This window comes from Babylonia areolata, chromosome 1 (genome assembly GCF_041734735.1).
Source record: "Babylonia areolata isolate BAREFJ2019XMU chromosome 1, ASM4173473v1, whole genome shotgun sequence".
NCBI lineage: Eukaryota > Metazoa > Mollusca > Gastropoda > Neogastropoda > Buccinidae > Babylonia > Babylonia areolata.
This window is the reverse complement of record NC_134876.1, coordinates 33,625,865-33,640,477: the sequence shown is the minus strand read 5'-3', so window position 1 is coordinate 33,640,477 and position 14,613 is coordinate 33,625,865. Positions and strand designations below refer to the sequence as shown.

Sequence of the window (14,613 nt, the reverse complement as noted above, 5' to 3'; positions counted from 1 at the left end):
TCGAAATCAATTTGCTGGTTACGAGCATAAAGTTGTGTGAGAACGTCTGTGTACGGCATCAGAAGCTAGGCAATAAGCAATATGACTTTTTTTCTTCTTCTTTTTTTTTTTTCTTTTTTTTCGTTTTTTTTTCTTTCTTTTTTTTTCGTTTTTGTTCTTTCTCTTTCTTTTTTTCCTTTTTTTTCCGTTTTTTTTTAACGCGTCATAGTCAGTGAGCCATTCTGTTAAACAGCTGTCAGTGTTTCGTCCTCTTGAATCACACACACACACACACACACACACACAGCGAAAACTTTGTTTAGCCTGACAGATTACGTAAGTCATTGACGCTTGCGGGATGAAGAAATGTGCAAAATACAATGACATCCTTTGTGTAAACTGGCTTCAAAAGTCGTAGTTCTTTCCCTTGCATGTGTGCATTGTATTCAGTAAATACTGTCAACGTTACAGTTATGCATGCGAGTTATGGTTTTGGAAATTTCTTCGATTTGATTAAATGAAGGGTTTGTTTCCAACATTCCGGTGCTTTGCTATATAGTCTGAAGCTGGTCGTTGTGTTGTACGACTTTTTTTTTTCTTTTCTTTATTTTTCAGAGCATTTTGTTTGTTTTTTCTCCTATGTGATGCCAGTAGATTCTTGTATTACTTTCCACAACTCCTCTCATAGTTATTTTCTCTTTCTTTCTTTTTCTTTCTTTTCTTTCCGTGTGGGTGGGTGGGTGTCGGTGTCGGTGGCAACGTGATTGTTTGGTGTCACAGCTTATTACAGGCACATGGCGCGTTCATTTCTGTTGATATCTCTCTCTCTCTCTCTCTCTCTCTCCCTCTTCTCTCTGTTCAGGGAAGGGGACTGGATGAAAAAAGCACACTAGTGTCATCTACTATCCTCGGAAATAAATAAATGTGTCTTGTTTTGTCCTCTTGTCCTCCGCCCCCCCCTCCCCCACAGTCCCTCTTTCTCTCTCCTCACTCCCCCAGCTGTATGATAAGATGCGTGTGTGGGTGGTTGTTAATGAGTGTGTGTCTTGTGCGTGTGTAATACATGAATGCGGTCAGCGGAGAGTGTATGACGCACTGATTTGCAATGCTCAGATTATGCGCAATGTGAAATTACTCATTGTAGTTATTTGACATAAGGGCATGAACAAATCGACAGCATAAACAAGTGATAATGATTATGTTTCAAATTGCCCTGTTGGCGTGTGATACACTTGTTTACATTAGAGGGAGACAAAAAGTTTGTCTGCAGGTCATGAATTATTGACATGTTATTTCTAGTTTGAAGGATTACAAGAGGGAAACGAAAATCTCTTCAGATTTCTACCTGAGTTTGATTTTTTTTTTTCTGAACTGAAACTAACTGATGATAAAAGAAACTTTCCTTTCCTTTGCTTGGACGAATGAAGAACTCGACTCAAAAATATATTTACCAGAATAAAGATGGTGCAGCCCCCGAAATAGAATCTCGCCAATAATCTGTCGGGCAGAAGGGCCCTCGTCTCATAAGTTCTGAAATAACGCAGTGTATATCCGACATACTGAGAACACTGACTTCATGCTTGTATATTAGTTGGGTTGGGTTGTTTTTTTTCTAAGGAATAAAAAGACAGACTTTTATCACCGACTGGTTGTTTTTCCTTTCCGCACGCGTAGAATATTATGTAGACTTCGTGAAAACAGGAGGGTGGTGGGTCGGAAACAAATGCAGTGAATGATCAACGAAAACAAATGACTGTGTGATGGGACAGGAAACACGGAGCAGAAAGAGGACTGTGGTTTGGACAGGAGGGAATTTCGAGAGGAGGGAGAGAAGGTGGGCGGGCGTGGTGTTTGATGGGCGGAGGAAATGGATGTCAATGGGAAAAAAAAAGCGGAAATATATTCGACTTTCTCTCTCTCTCTCTCTCTCTCTCTCTCTCTCTCTCTCTCTCTCTCTCTCTGTCTCTCTCTGTCTCTCTCTCTGTCTCTTTCTGTGTCTGTCTGTCTGTCTGTCTGTCTGTCTCTCTCTCTCTCTCTCTCTCTCTCTCTCTCTCTTTGTCTCTGTCTCTCTCTCGTTTCTTGTGTTTTTCCCACTTCTTTGTTTGTTTTTGTTGTTGTTGTTGTTGAGCGTGCTTACGGACTATCTCATTTGCTTTTATGACAGAAAGGTGAAAAGGTGTACAGGGGATGGTTGAGAGAGAGGGGTGGTGGGAGCGAGTTTCGCAACAGACCTTGATTCTCTGTTCCAGTCTTGTTCCATTGCGAGGATTCTCGGTTCGGTCAATTTCAAAACATTTCAATTTCTTTCAGGTCATCCACGTTTTGTGAACCTTTTTGTTTCCTTTCTCGTTTCAGTATCGGTTTTCTTTTTCTTTCTTTTTTCTTTCTTCTTCTTTTTTTTTTTTCAATGAATGTTAATCGCAGTTTCAATTACATGCATTGTTGTCCGTCGTCCGGTCAGCCATGATGTTCGATCCTGTTGATACGAGTGATTATTTCTTTTTTTGGGATGTGCTGATCATTGGCATGGCCTGTGTGTATTCATCCTGTTTGTACCGCCCTCGCCTTCGTAAAACTTGTCGTCGTTGTTGTTGTATTCGTTCTTTTTTTCTAATCACATTCTCTAAATAGCGGATAAAGCACCTCGTCCATATTTTTCTAATGCATTTCTTTTTGGACCCCTGCCCTTTACATTTGTCTAGAAATACTGATCTCTATTAGCTGAATAGTGTTTTGCATGCATGCCCCATGATTCATAACCAAATCTGTTGCCTATGTGCTGCTAGCTGGATGAGAAAATAAACTGATTAGTTGCTGAAGTGTGCATGGAATGTTGTGATGACGGACTGTCTGCAAGGACACAACAGCGGTACTGAGGACCTGTGGTAACACAGATGCTGCCATCTGTCACCGTCTCTCTTCCTCCCTGGAGAGTCGCTTTGCTACATACAGGGTGTCTCTCTATCGAGCCGCATTATCCGTGGGACGGACAACTTTCACCAAAGTTCGCATTAAACTTAACACAAAAAAGTTAAAGATATTCAAATGGAAACGATCTCTTCTCACAATGTTTGCTTTTCCCTGTCTGTCTGTCTGTCTGTCTGTCTGTCTGTGTCTGTCTGTCGGTCTGTCTGTCTGTCTGTCTGTCTGTCTGTCTCTCTCTCTCTCTCTCTCTCTCTCTCTCTCTCTCTCTCTCTCTCTCTCTCTCTCCAGTTATTCGCAATTTGTCAGTTTATTTGTTTAAAGGATTCAGACTGCGATCAACTCTGATGTCTTAGAATACTGAAGTTTGTTCTTGATATGACTGCTTATTTCTTGTTGTTTTTCTTACATGATCATGTGTATGTACCCCTTCATGAGGGGCAGTGGCCTATACATGAATAAATTATCCGTATCCGTATCTCTCTCTCCAGTCAAACTACTATCTCGTATATCGCAAAAAGAACGTAACATATGTTGCCTTTATCTCTTGTTTCAGAGACTCGGACGCTTCGTGAACAAATAAACTTTTCCTTCCACGTAGACATGTATCTGGTTTGGCCTATGCGTACAATTGAACCCCGTTAAGTCTTGGTGATATTATCCATAAAAAGGGTGTTGCTTTGAGGTGGGTTTAGACAGCAATGAAGCCAAACAATCGGCAAGATTCATAGAGACTGTCAAAGGAGAGACGTGAAGGCGGTCTCTGGTCCGCATGGACGTTAACTCAGTCTGACTCCGTGACTTAGCAATTACGGTCATATGTAGGAGATCAGTATTAGTCCAGCAGGTGGTGTCTGGGTATGCTGAGTCAGAATGAGAAACAGTGAACCGCACCAAAGTGATTCAACTCATATTAACAACACTCAGGCGCTTACATATTATTTCTTAACCAATGCATATAATGTATTCAAAACGGGAGGAGGGGTAGAATGTCTTCCGAGAGGCTGTACATGATTTCCAGTTGCATGGACGTGAGTGTAAAATACATAACAAAACAGCCAAACAGCTTTCCAAGTCATGCTTCTGGATGACGCACACTGACATTATGAGTATTTTCTCATCCCCGAACCAGGCTCTATCTGTTAGTCAACACTTTTAAGAACTCACTATCCGAAATCGAAACATGCCACGATAATCATTACTGTCATGCAAAATAAAGCTCACGTATTCATCCTGTTGTTGTAACTGTTACACCTGTAAAACTAAAATCGGTGCCAGTATTATACCCTTATATTAGTGCATGTACTTGCGAATTGTTGCTGCTGTTTTATTGCTGCTACTGCTGCTGATGATGGTGGTGATGATGATGATGATCATCATCATCATCATCATCATTATCATCAGTAGTAGTAGTAATAGTAGTAGTATACGTGCTGGCCATATTCAGTGTTAACAGCCTTGCTGTGTGTTGTTGCAGAGTTTCTGAACCTGTGCATGGGCAAGAAGAAAAAGTGCCGCTACAGCAGCATAGTGTCCAGAGTCGACTCCTTCCAGAGCACCACTCACATCACCAAAGTCTGAGCAACCGGCACCTCCCGCTCCCACCCTCCACACACCACTACCACCACCACCCGTCCCCACCTGTCCCCTCTTCTCTTCCTCCTCCCCTTGCCCTTCAGTTGCAGCCATCGTCTGGCAGGAGTCCCGGGTCGTTGGACGACGTCGGCGTGTGCCAATGACCTGGGGACGACTTCTACGTCAGTGTTGATCGACATGTCAGTGACGTCAGAGAAGAGCCCGCTCGTGTCTCTGAGTGTCATGTCGCCCCTCGCGATGACGTCACAAGCGTCTGAAAAAAATGTGGTTGATGTCGTGTGTATGTTTTGAGGTTGAAGCATGATGAATATCTGGGACTGTCCGGTAACGGTGGGCGTGTGGTTTTCAGTGGGAGGACGACAGATAACCTTGTATAATTTTGTTTTTCCTTGTTGGCAATTGCAACGTGTTCTTCGTGTCATTCGTCAGAACGTGGCGAACTGTGTCTATGACGTAGGTTTACTGTATCAAACACTGGGTGTAAATGTTATGTGGTTAGGCTTTAGTTGTTGTGTTTGTGTTGGTCAAGCTTGTATTTGTTTAGCTGACCACCAGAAGAAAAACTAACTTTGGACTGTACATAGTGTCTTATGTATTTCGATTTATTAAATCATCTGTGGTTTCATTGTCTCACTCGGAGAATTCTCTTTTGACAAGAACGTAGTATGGTAATATATTCATTCTTTCTTTCTTTCTTTCTTTTTTCTTTTCTTTTCTTTTCTTTGTTCGTATATTTTTTTATGCATTCGTGTTCTTATTTCTGTATTCACTCTTTTTTTTCTTTTTTTTCTTTTCTTCTCGTCATATGTGCTGTTCCAGTGGCGTTACTTCCAATCCACCCATCCCGATTCCTCCACACACAGCCACACCCTGGGTCGTCTGCTGCAGTCCCAATGCCAGCAGTCCACATGAGATATCAATGCTAGGTCATTAGGAGACCTCCAACAATAACTGATTCCTCCACACACAGCCACACCCTGGGTCGTCTGCTGCAGTCCCAATGCCAGCAGTCCACATGAGACATCAATGCTAGGTCAACAGGAGGCCACATCGCCTCTAACAATAACTGATTTTCTCGGAGCCAGACTGAGCGAGTCCCCGGAGTGGAGAAACTTGGACAGGAACTCACCACAGATATGGAAGTAGAAGGAAAGCCGAGGCTGAGGTCACCACGACAGCATGCTACAGGGACATTTTTTTCTGCATTGACAGTGAGGGTTATGATAATGTTGCTCTGGAGGTTCATTTAGGTTGGGTACTACATGAAAAGGCTATATTCAACGCTTTCGTTTCTGTCATATCCCGTCGTCCAACAGGCCCGAGAGATACATACACCTGCAGTGCTGGTCAGGAAAGTTTTAGTAACACTCACAAAGACCCCATCACTGAAGTGGGGTGACCCTCGACTGTGTGGTCCCAGATTTCCTATTTATGTCCATAGCACATTCAGCTCTGTTCCGGCCACTGCCCGAAATAAATCCCACTTTTGTTTTGCTTGAACTCGCCTCTACCTTTCGTCAGTCGGCCACTTTGCCGCGGCCCTGACTTACTCAGCTTGATTATTTGTTTGTTTATTCGGGTATTATTCAACATGCAGTTGTGAGCTGTCCTGCTAGAATACCAACATTTTCACGCGCTGCTGTTTATGTTTTATGTGTTGAGCATATTTTGGTAACCAGTCATTATCATGGGATTGGAGATTAATTGAAGAGGTACTCCTGTTAATGTGTATGTACTTAGGACCATTCATCACTCCTAAAATATAATGTATGGAAATGACGTCGTATTCTTGATGCTTTTGACAAGTGTTTCATTCAACTATTCATCTAGTGGTACAAATGTGAAATTCAAGTTTTACTGTCACTGGTTTTATTCACATCAGTAACTTGTGTCTATTTGTTCGTCCTCATATTTGTGAGCTGGGCGCTTATTGACATGTTTTACTGTATTGATCCGGTTCATTTTTACTTCATTAAGACAAGCTGGGTTTCACACATGTACCTTGGACCTTTGTCACGATCTTTAGAATACGTGTATGACTGAAGTTTCATCACTTGCACATTTAGGCATTAATGTTGCCTCTACACAGACATGCCTGTATGTTGCTGCTTTTCAAAGTTTCGGTTATTTCCTCACACGACTGTCACCAGATCGCGTGACCACAACTAGTTCACGAAAGAAAACTGTAGTAAAGTCACGTATCACGACAACAGTTGTATGGCAGTTGCGCCAGAAACAGTACCATGGAGACCCTGACCATCCTGACATTTACACTAACAGACACATCCGGCCTGGGGGCGCCAGAAGGAACTGCTGTTTTCCCCAGCTCAATAAATGAGCAAGGGCCAGTAAAAGAGGAAGGAGGGAGGCAGAGAGAGCGGGAAAAAGTGTCGGGGGAAGAGACGTCTGAGAGAGAGAGGGTGGGGGGAGGACACTGGCAAGCTATAGACTGGTGGAAGACAGGGAAGGTAAATAAACAGAGACAGACAGAATGGCAGGTTCCACAAAACTTTCAAGAATTCAACAGCTTAATTCAATAACGATTTTTTTTAAACATATATTTATTTTTAAAAAGGGTGGGGGTGGGTGGGAAGCAGCATCCATTTTTTAATCTACGAAGACGCGACAAAGTAAGAAATTGAACATGTGGAACTGATCATCGTGCTGTATACATATCAGCAACAATCCATTCTTTAATTTACGAAAACGTGTCAAAGAAAGAAGTCCTAAATAGATCCTTGTGTTATACACAATATAAACATATATACACATAGAAACAACGATCCATTCTTTAATCTTCGAAAACGTAACGAAATAAGAAATTGAATACATAGATAGATCATTGTTCGATACACATAGCAAAAATCTAGTTTTTAATCCACGAAAACGTGACAATGTTAAAAAGTAAGTATAATGTAAATAGATATGTGTGATACATATACGATTGGAACCACTACCGTGTTTGTTTTTGGTTTCTGAACATACGACTTTGAAGCACTGGTCGGCTCCCTAGCGAGGAGGCCACGGGCCGGGCTGCTGGTGGCGCACAGCAGTTCAGTTACAGTGCTATTTCTACAGGGATTCGCGTGTTCAGAATGGTTTGCAAGCAGAGTGCTTCGTCCTCGTGAGGAAAACTGCGAAATGGGCGTGTGTGTACGTGCGTGCGTCCGTGTATGTGTGTGTGTGTGTGTATGTGTGTGTGTGTGTGTGCCGGTGTGTGTGTGTGTGTGTGTGTGTGTGTGTGTGTGTGTGTGTGAAAATGAAAGAAATGGGACATGTTTGGAGTCTGTATTCCCAGGTTGTTTTCTGACAGAAAACAGATTGTGCATGTGCAGAGATTTTTTTTTTTAATTCCACCTTCTATCATCTCCATTGTCATTTTTTTCGGCAGTTGTAAATGTCACATCAAATTGTACAGGAGGACTCTCTTCGGCTTCATTGTGTTTGCTCTGGGGTAGTCGATTACCATTATACGATGAATAACGGGTTTGTGAACTGGTATTTCAGATAACTTTATTGACATTTGATATTATGGAGTTGGTATTTTGTTCTGTTTTCTTTAAACGGTGTGTGTGTGTGTGTGTGGTTATTCTATGCTTCATTGCCTTGTTCGTAGGAAGTCGAGCCAGAGGAAGGCGCTTGTTTTCTACCTATTGGATTTTTTTCTCTTAGAATAAGTTCTCTCTCTCTCTCTCTCTCTCTCTCTCTCTCTCTCTCTCTGTCGGTTTTTGTATGTAAAGCTTTTGGCGTGAAAGCGGAGCTTCTGAATTCGGACACGAGTGGATGAGTGTGGGTATGCATTTTGTGGCACTGTGGTGTATCAATCAACATGTTTGTTCGATTCTTGCAAATTGTAACTAATTTTTGTAAGTTTTGTCAGCTTGTCAGCTTCAATTTTTGCATTTCACTTAATCCAGACGTATGTCGCTGGACCTGTGCGTTAAGCGCGCGAGCGTGCATGTGGGTTGTATATGCGCGCGTGCATGTGTGTGAGGGAGGGGAGAGGAGGGAGAGAGAGAAATGTGTGTGCATGTGTGTGTGTGAGTGTGTGTGTGTATGTGTGTGAGCTTGTAAGAGTCACATGCGCATTGGCACACTGTTTACACTATTTGATTCAGTATATAATATTTTTGTTCGTGGCCCACTCATTTGTTATGGGCCGGAGGCCCAACAAATAAACCATTGTCTTGTCCTCTTTTTCTCTTCCCCTCTCTCTCTCTCCCCCTCTCTCTCCCTTGCTGATTCATTTTCAGGTTGCCTACCCTGGTCGACTACCGTTCTTTCTATCTGATTTCAGCACCCGAACTGACCATCCCAAGTTTTCTTCCACAAAATCCTATACTCAGTTATTGTTATTTTTAGATCGAGTCCTTTCCCAGCACCCACCCCCACCCCTCTCTCACACCTCTCTCACACCTCTCTCTATCCCTGATCGATTCCCAGTGGAACGTAATTATGAGCGTTCGTTACATTTCTGTGGCAAGTCGTCGGCCTGGTTCATTAGATTGTATAACAGTATGCCTACATCATATGTTTGTGTAATCTTTGAGATAGGTGTATATAAAGCATATCTGTGTATGATTATAATACGATGACAAGTGCGTCGATTTGTCGGTGTAAATACAATGTATTTTCAAGTTGTTTGTTGTTGGGTTGTTGTTTTTGTTTGGGTTTTGTTTTTGTTTTTTGTATCATTCGTTGTTGTTGATGATACTGTAATTGTTGTTGTTACTGCTGCTGTAAGCGTGTTTGTTAAATAAAGTAATGATAAAAGGGTTAATGAGTTGGGTTTTTTCTTGCTAAGCACAAAGCACTAAACTGAATCCGAGCATTCCAAAGAGACAGTGTGCAGAACAGAATGACATTTTGCACGAGCACGTTTTCCGATGCTCCATTGGTCTCGTGGTATGACAGATGTGAAATTGCGTACATGGAATTCTCGCATTATAGATCTTTTAATCGTGATCCACGTGAAAGGTTCTCGTTAAATTATTCAGATCCTAAAACCAGTTCAAAAGAACATCTTGTGTCCAATTTCTCCATCTTCTTGTCTTGATAACAATATCGGTGGTTCGTGTTCAGCTGGGATTGGTTCTGTTAAGATACGCAGTGCTTGATGTTTTATGTTTAACATATCGATACTGTTGTGTTCCTGGTGGTCTTGGTAAGTCAGTGCCTGGGTTTACAGTCTTCTGATCGAGCTTTCAACATGTCCATGATCATTTCCCCCCAAAAATACTGGTTAGCTGCATGCATTATCACATGAAAGTGTATATTCCAGATCTATCAGTGATGAAATGATATTGAATAAAAGAAAATAGTATTTTGTCGATCCTTATGATTTCACACATTCTTTCCGTTTTCATTGTACTTATGGTTTGTGTCAGAATATAATAAAATTTAAAAAAATCACGTGGTTTCATTGTTACATTTACGCTCCGGGGAATGATGTACGTGTGTGTGTGTGTGTGGTTGGGTGTGTGGGTGTTATAATTCCAAATCTTCCAACTATTTTCAAATCAGGGGTTTCTTTTCTGTTGATCTTCTTTTCGTGTTGCTTTTCAGTATTTTACGACAGACATTTTGGGCGCAATATTTGATTATTGTTGACATGTAGATATCTGCATTCCTGCATCAACGAGACATGGCAGTCTGTTGTGTAGTGATATGCTCATGCACGCACGCAAGCACGTCAGTATATACTCACACACATACACACACATACATAAATGCACAAACGATCGCTTGCGTCCGCGCGCGCGCGCACACGCACACGCACACGCGCACACACACACACATATTCGACATACCGTCCAGAACAAACAAACAAAAATCCAAAAAAATCTCACGCCTTCCGTCTCTCACCAACCCCTCTTCACTTTTCCGCTCCCCGTCACACACACACACACACACACATACACACAGACCACGCACATACGCACGCACGCGCGCGCGCGCACACGCACACACACACACACACACACACACACACACACACAATTAGATCATGAGTCACGAGCGTAAACAGGACAACAGATCATGATGAGTGCACTTGATTTTCCTTGCATCGCTGCGCTCACCGAAGCTGTGTTGCACGTGATTTTCGTGGAGTGCGAAAATGAAAAAACGACCGATGAACGCTGGGTGCAACATGGCTGAACAGGAGTCTCAAGTCGAATGTTTGCTGAGAGAATTGATCTACACTGATAATTCGAGTGTATGTATTTTCACGAATAACGACAAGTCAAGCCAAGGAGATGCCATCCATCGTAAGGCTACCACAGCATTCCGAGCGCCCAAGCTTTGTCCAGACTTTTCTGTCTTCCAAACGAAAGAGTAATGCAAGGGGAAGAAATGTGGATATTGGAAAAAAAAAAAAAAAAAGCTCCAGTGTGTGCGTGTAACCCATCGTGAGCCTGTCGTATCTTCAAACAGAACGACTTGAACCTGAAGAACAACTGCTGTCAGAAAGAATGTTGATTAGAATACAAGTAATAGCAAAAGAATGTACAGTCACGTCCAAGTCTGAATAGCAGTTGTATGAAGGGGGGGGGGGGATGATATAAACACGTTCAAGTTCACGGTGTGTATCATACATCTTTGGGCACTCAATTCTTTGCACTTGTAGAAAATTAATTGTTCTTGAAAGCCGTATGGCGAGAGGCGTTGGTTAGAAATGGGAGTCAAAATTTCAGCGCACCAGATCTCTCGAAAACCAGTAGACTCTACGGATCAATGTCGGCTTCTGCCAGTGTGGTAACTGCGAGAAAAGGAGAATTTGGATAATGGCTAAATTGTTTTGTTTTGTTTTTTTCATCTTGGAAGGAATGTCTATTTTCGCACGTGAAAAACATGTCATGATCGATTGCGGCAAATGATTGTCATCGAAGCTGTGCATTTCACAAGCACATTGTTCTTTGCCCCATGTGTTCTCATTCTACAAGCCGTCAGTGTTAGCCCTCACTGTTATTAAACAGCCTTCAGCTTTACCGTAGGCGGTCCAGCTGCTCAGGTCTTGCAACGTAGAGAACAGGAACTGGCACTCGTAATTTAGTGTGTCAGGAGACCACTCGGCATTGACCCTTCCCAACTTCATTTGCCTGCCCCAGTTTCCTGCAACATCAATGGTTAGTGCAGATTTTGCGCCTTCTCTCTCTGTCTCTGTCTCTGTCTGTTTGTCTGTCTGTCTGTCTCTCTCTCTCTCTCTCTCTCTCTCTCTCTCTCTCAAGCACACCAGCACACACACACACACACACACACACACATTTTCAATGCGTCTGTGATTTTTTTTCCCAGCTTCAGAAATGAAAAAATCGATGTGGAAAGGTATGAAATGCAAAATACTTGTAAAAGGTCATGATCAAATCAGATGAAATACCCACAGCACATCGTTTTGAGTATGACCTTTTTTTTCTTTTTTCTTCTTTTTTTTTTTTTTTTTTTTTTTTTTTTTTTTTTTGTTGTTTTTTTTTTTGCACCACAAGGTCGAGATTAACAGTTTTATCTTCAAACAGCGGAGAAGAAACGTTCAAAATGCTGTTCTTCTTCCTTTGATTGCCACTCATGGACAGAAATTTTAATGTTGCTGGAAAGTCAGTGTGCTGAGTATTTTTCACAATAGCATATATTCCGATCAAGTATAATAATGCTTGTGGATCCAGTCGAACTATTCAAAGTCTTTCATTTGGATTGTTATTCAGTTTTCCTGTAACTAAACAGCCTATTCTAGAGACACCAAGCGTGTGATTACTTAGGGTAGGTTTGGGTAATTGCGAACAGCGTGTAATTGCGAACGATTCGTATACCGCCCCACTTCGAAGCGTTCTTAACGGCCAGTTGCATTTAACAATTTAACGTCTGCTTCGCGGCCTTTTCCTAATTACTTTAAGGAATATCCATTTCAAAGAACCGGTCAAACATCAGCTGTTCCTGGTTATTTCTGCGCTATTTCTTCTCTTCACGCACCACAGCAGACCAAGGTTACAAACGAACTCAAAATCCTAAAATCAAGGGAAGCAAGTTGTAGGACATAAACTTCGACACAGTTTAGAATAGTTTTATTTGATCGGATATGTTGACTGCGCATTACCAGTGCTGGGAGAATTTAAAAAAGCATATTGGTGACAGATCAGAGCGACAGTTTTGACAGGAATCTGCAAAATATTGTCGTTTGCAATTAGACCATAGGATATTTTGACGTAAGTCTATTTGCGAACGATGCTGCACAGTTACTGAACACTCTTAAAAGGGTGTGTCTGTGTGCGGTGTGGGGTGTGTGTGTTTAAATGTCTGTTTGTGTGTTTGTGTGCGTGTGTGATAAAAAACCAACAATACAACAGTCTGGTGCGGTGTTCCAATAATATGTTATGTCAAATGAGTTAAAGACCTACTACTGTTTTAATTGTCTACATGTACCCAAAGCCATCGTTCGCATTTAAACTTGCCCGTTCGCATGTACCCTCAGGCACCCTTGCTATTTCAAACGTCGACAAAAAGTTGAAAAGAATGAGCAGACAAACTTTTTCTGGTGCAACCAGTCGGAGAAAATCTTCAAAAACAAAAGAACTCCGTTTGACTATCGCACGACATGTAATCTTTACAGTACACACGTTGAGCTGGTCGCTTAGACTGGATCGTTCGCATTACCTATCCTATCTTCTGGCAGTTGAACTTTTGACAATTATTTGAAAAGTGACAGAACAGTGAGGCAAGCTGAATCGGTAGCATGAGCAGTATGAACTGAAGTTGTGTACTTTGTAAATGGAGAGAGTTACTTCTCTTTATAGTTGTTTAGTTATTTGAAAAATGATGCCCTTTCATGATGCTGATATGTTTTTTGTAAGTTACTCTCTCGTACAAAATCTGTCTTTTTAAACTAACCAGTTATTTATTGCAGAGCCTATAGACCATATATTGTAAGTTTTACGTCTGTCCTTATTTTCCCAGTACATTCTCACCTCCCCCACATGACTTTAATCATTTCCACACGCACACACGCGCGCGCACACACACGCACACACTCTGTCACGCGCGCGCGCGTTTGCGCGTATCCCCTCCCGCCTCTCTCTCTCTCTGTCTCCTTCAGCCCTCCTTTCTCTTCCCTCCCGCCTGGTCTGGGTTAGGGTTCGCGCTCACTGTGTGTGTTTGTTGTTGTTGTCGCTATTGTTGAAACCCAGCCTTTTTTCTCAAATTAATGTCATAAGTTTGACAACACAAAAAAACTATTAATCTGAAACTTGATAATTTTTCCCGTTGTCCTGAAAGACCCGTAGACCTGACGTAGGTGTCATTATTTTTCGAAGACAATATCAATAAACAAAAGAATAAAAGTGGAGGGTCTGAACGTCTATTTTAATTCTCTCTCTCTCTCTCTCCCACTTCGTTCAGTATTTGCGGTTGCAGTATCTGTGCGTATGTGTGTGCGCGTATGTTAAGACAGTACGTTCATGCGTGCGTGTATGTATTCTCCCAGACTTCTGTTTTCGTTTAGCTGAATCAGTTTGCACTGTAACAAAATTCTATGTTCAGCCAGGGTGTGTGTGTGTGTGTGTGTGCACCACTTTTAACCAGAAACAAGAAATGACCTTTTCTGTAACACGATCAAGGTGGAATATATAAAAAGCCACAGAAAGAAAAAAAAAAAGGGGGGGGGGGGTTGGGGGTGCGTGAATAGTCCGTATACTTTTACAAAAATCAGAACGCGAGCCCATCCTTTTTCCTTTTTGACTCACTTTGTCAGTTGACACCAAATTAGGCATAAAAATAGGAAAAATTCAGTTCTTTCCAGTCGTCTTGTTTTGTTTCTCGAAATCATGTCAGAAGCTGTGTATACTGTTTTACTTTTTGGTTTGAAGACATTCACGGGCTTGTTCTTCACTCTGGACAGCGTAAGTCAGGAAAAAAAAAAAAAGAAAGAAATCGCAAAACACCACCCAGTCCAAACTTCATTGCCTGAAATCCAGTTCCTCTTCTGCCCCAGGCGATTAATTTCTTATCGGGCAGACTGCTCAGTGGCCTAGCCTCTTACACGGACATAAACCTCCGACGAGGCGAAAGCAAGGTCGGCAGCTATTAACGAGAAGACTGTCCGCCTGTGTTTGGGATAAACGAGGTTTC

General features: G+C 42.0%; 1 protein-coding gene across 1 annotated transcript in view; it reads left to right on the top strand.

The window, feature by feature from the left end:
- The window catches only part of LOC143280335 (QRFP-like peptide receptor), a 274,441-nt gene extending 269,808 nt beyond the window's left edge, over positions 1 to 4,633 (top strand). Inside the window, exon 10 of the mRNA XM_076585001.1 lies at positions 4,379 to 4,633. Within this exon, the coding sequence (XP_076441116.1) occupies positions 4,379 to 4,482 (104 nt within the window). The 3' untranslated portion in view covers positions 4,483 to 4,633. The remainder of the gene's footprint in view (positions 1 to 4,378) is intronic.
- The last annotated feature ends 9,980 nt before the right edge of the window (positions 4,634 to 14,613 follow it).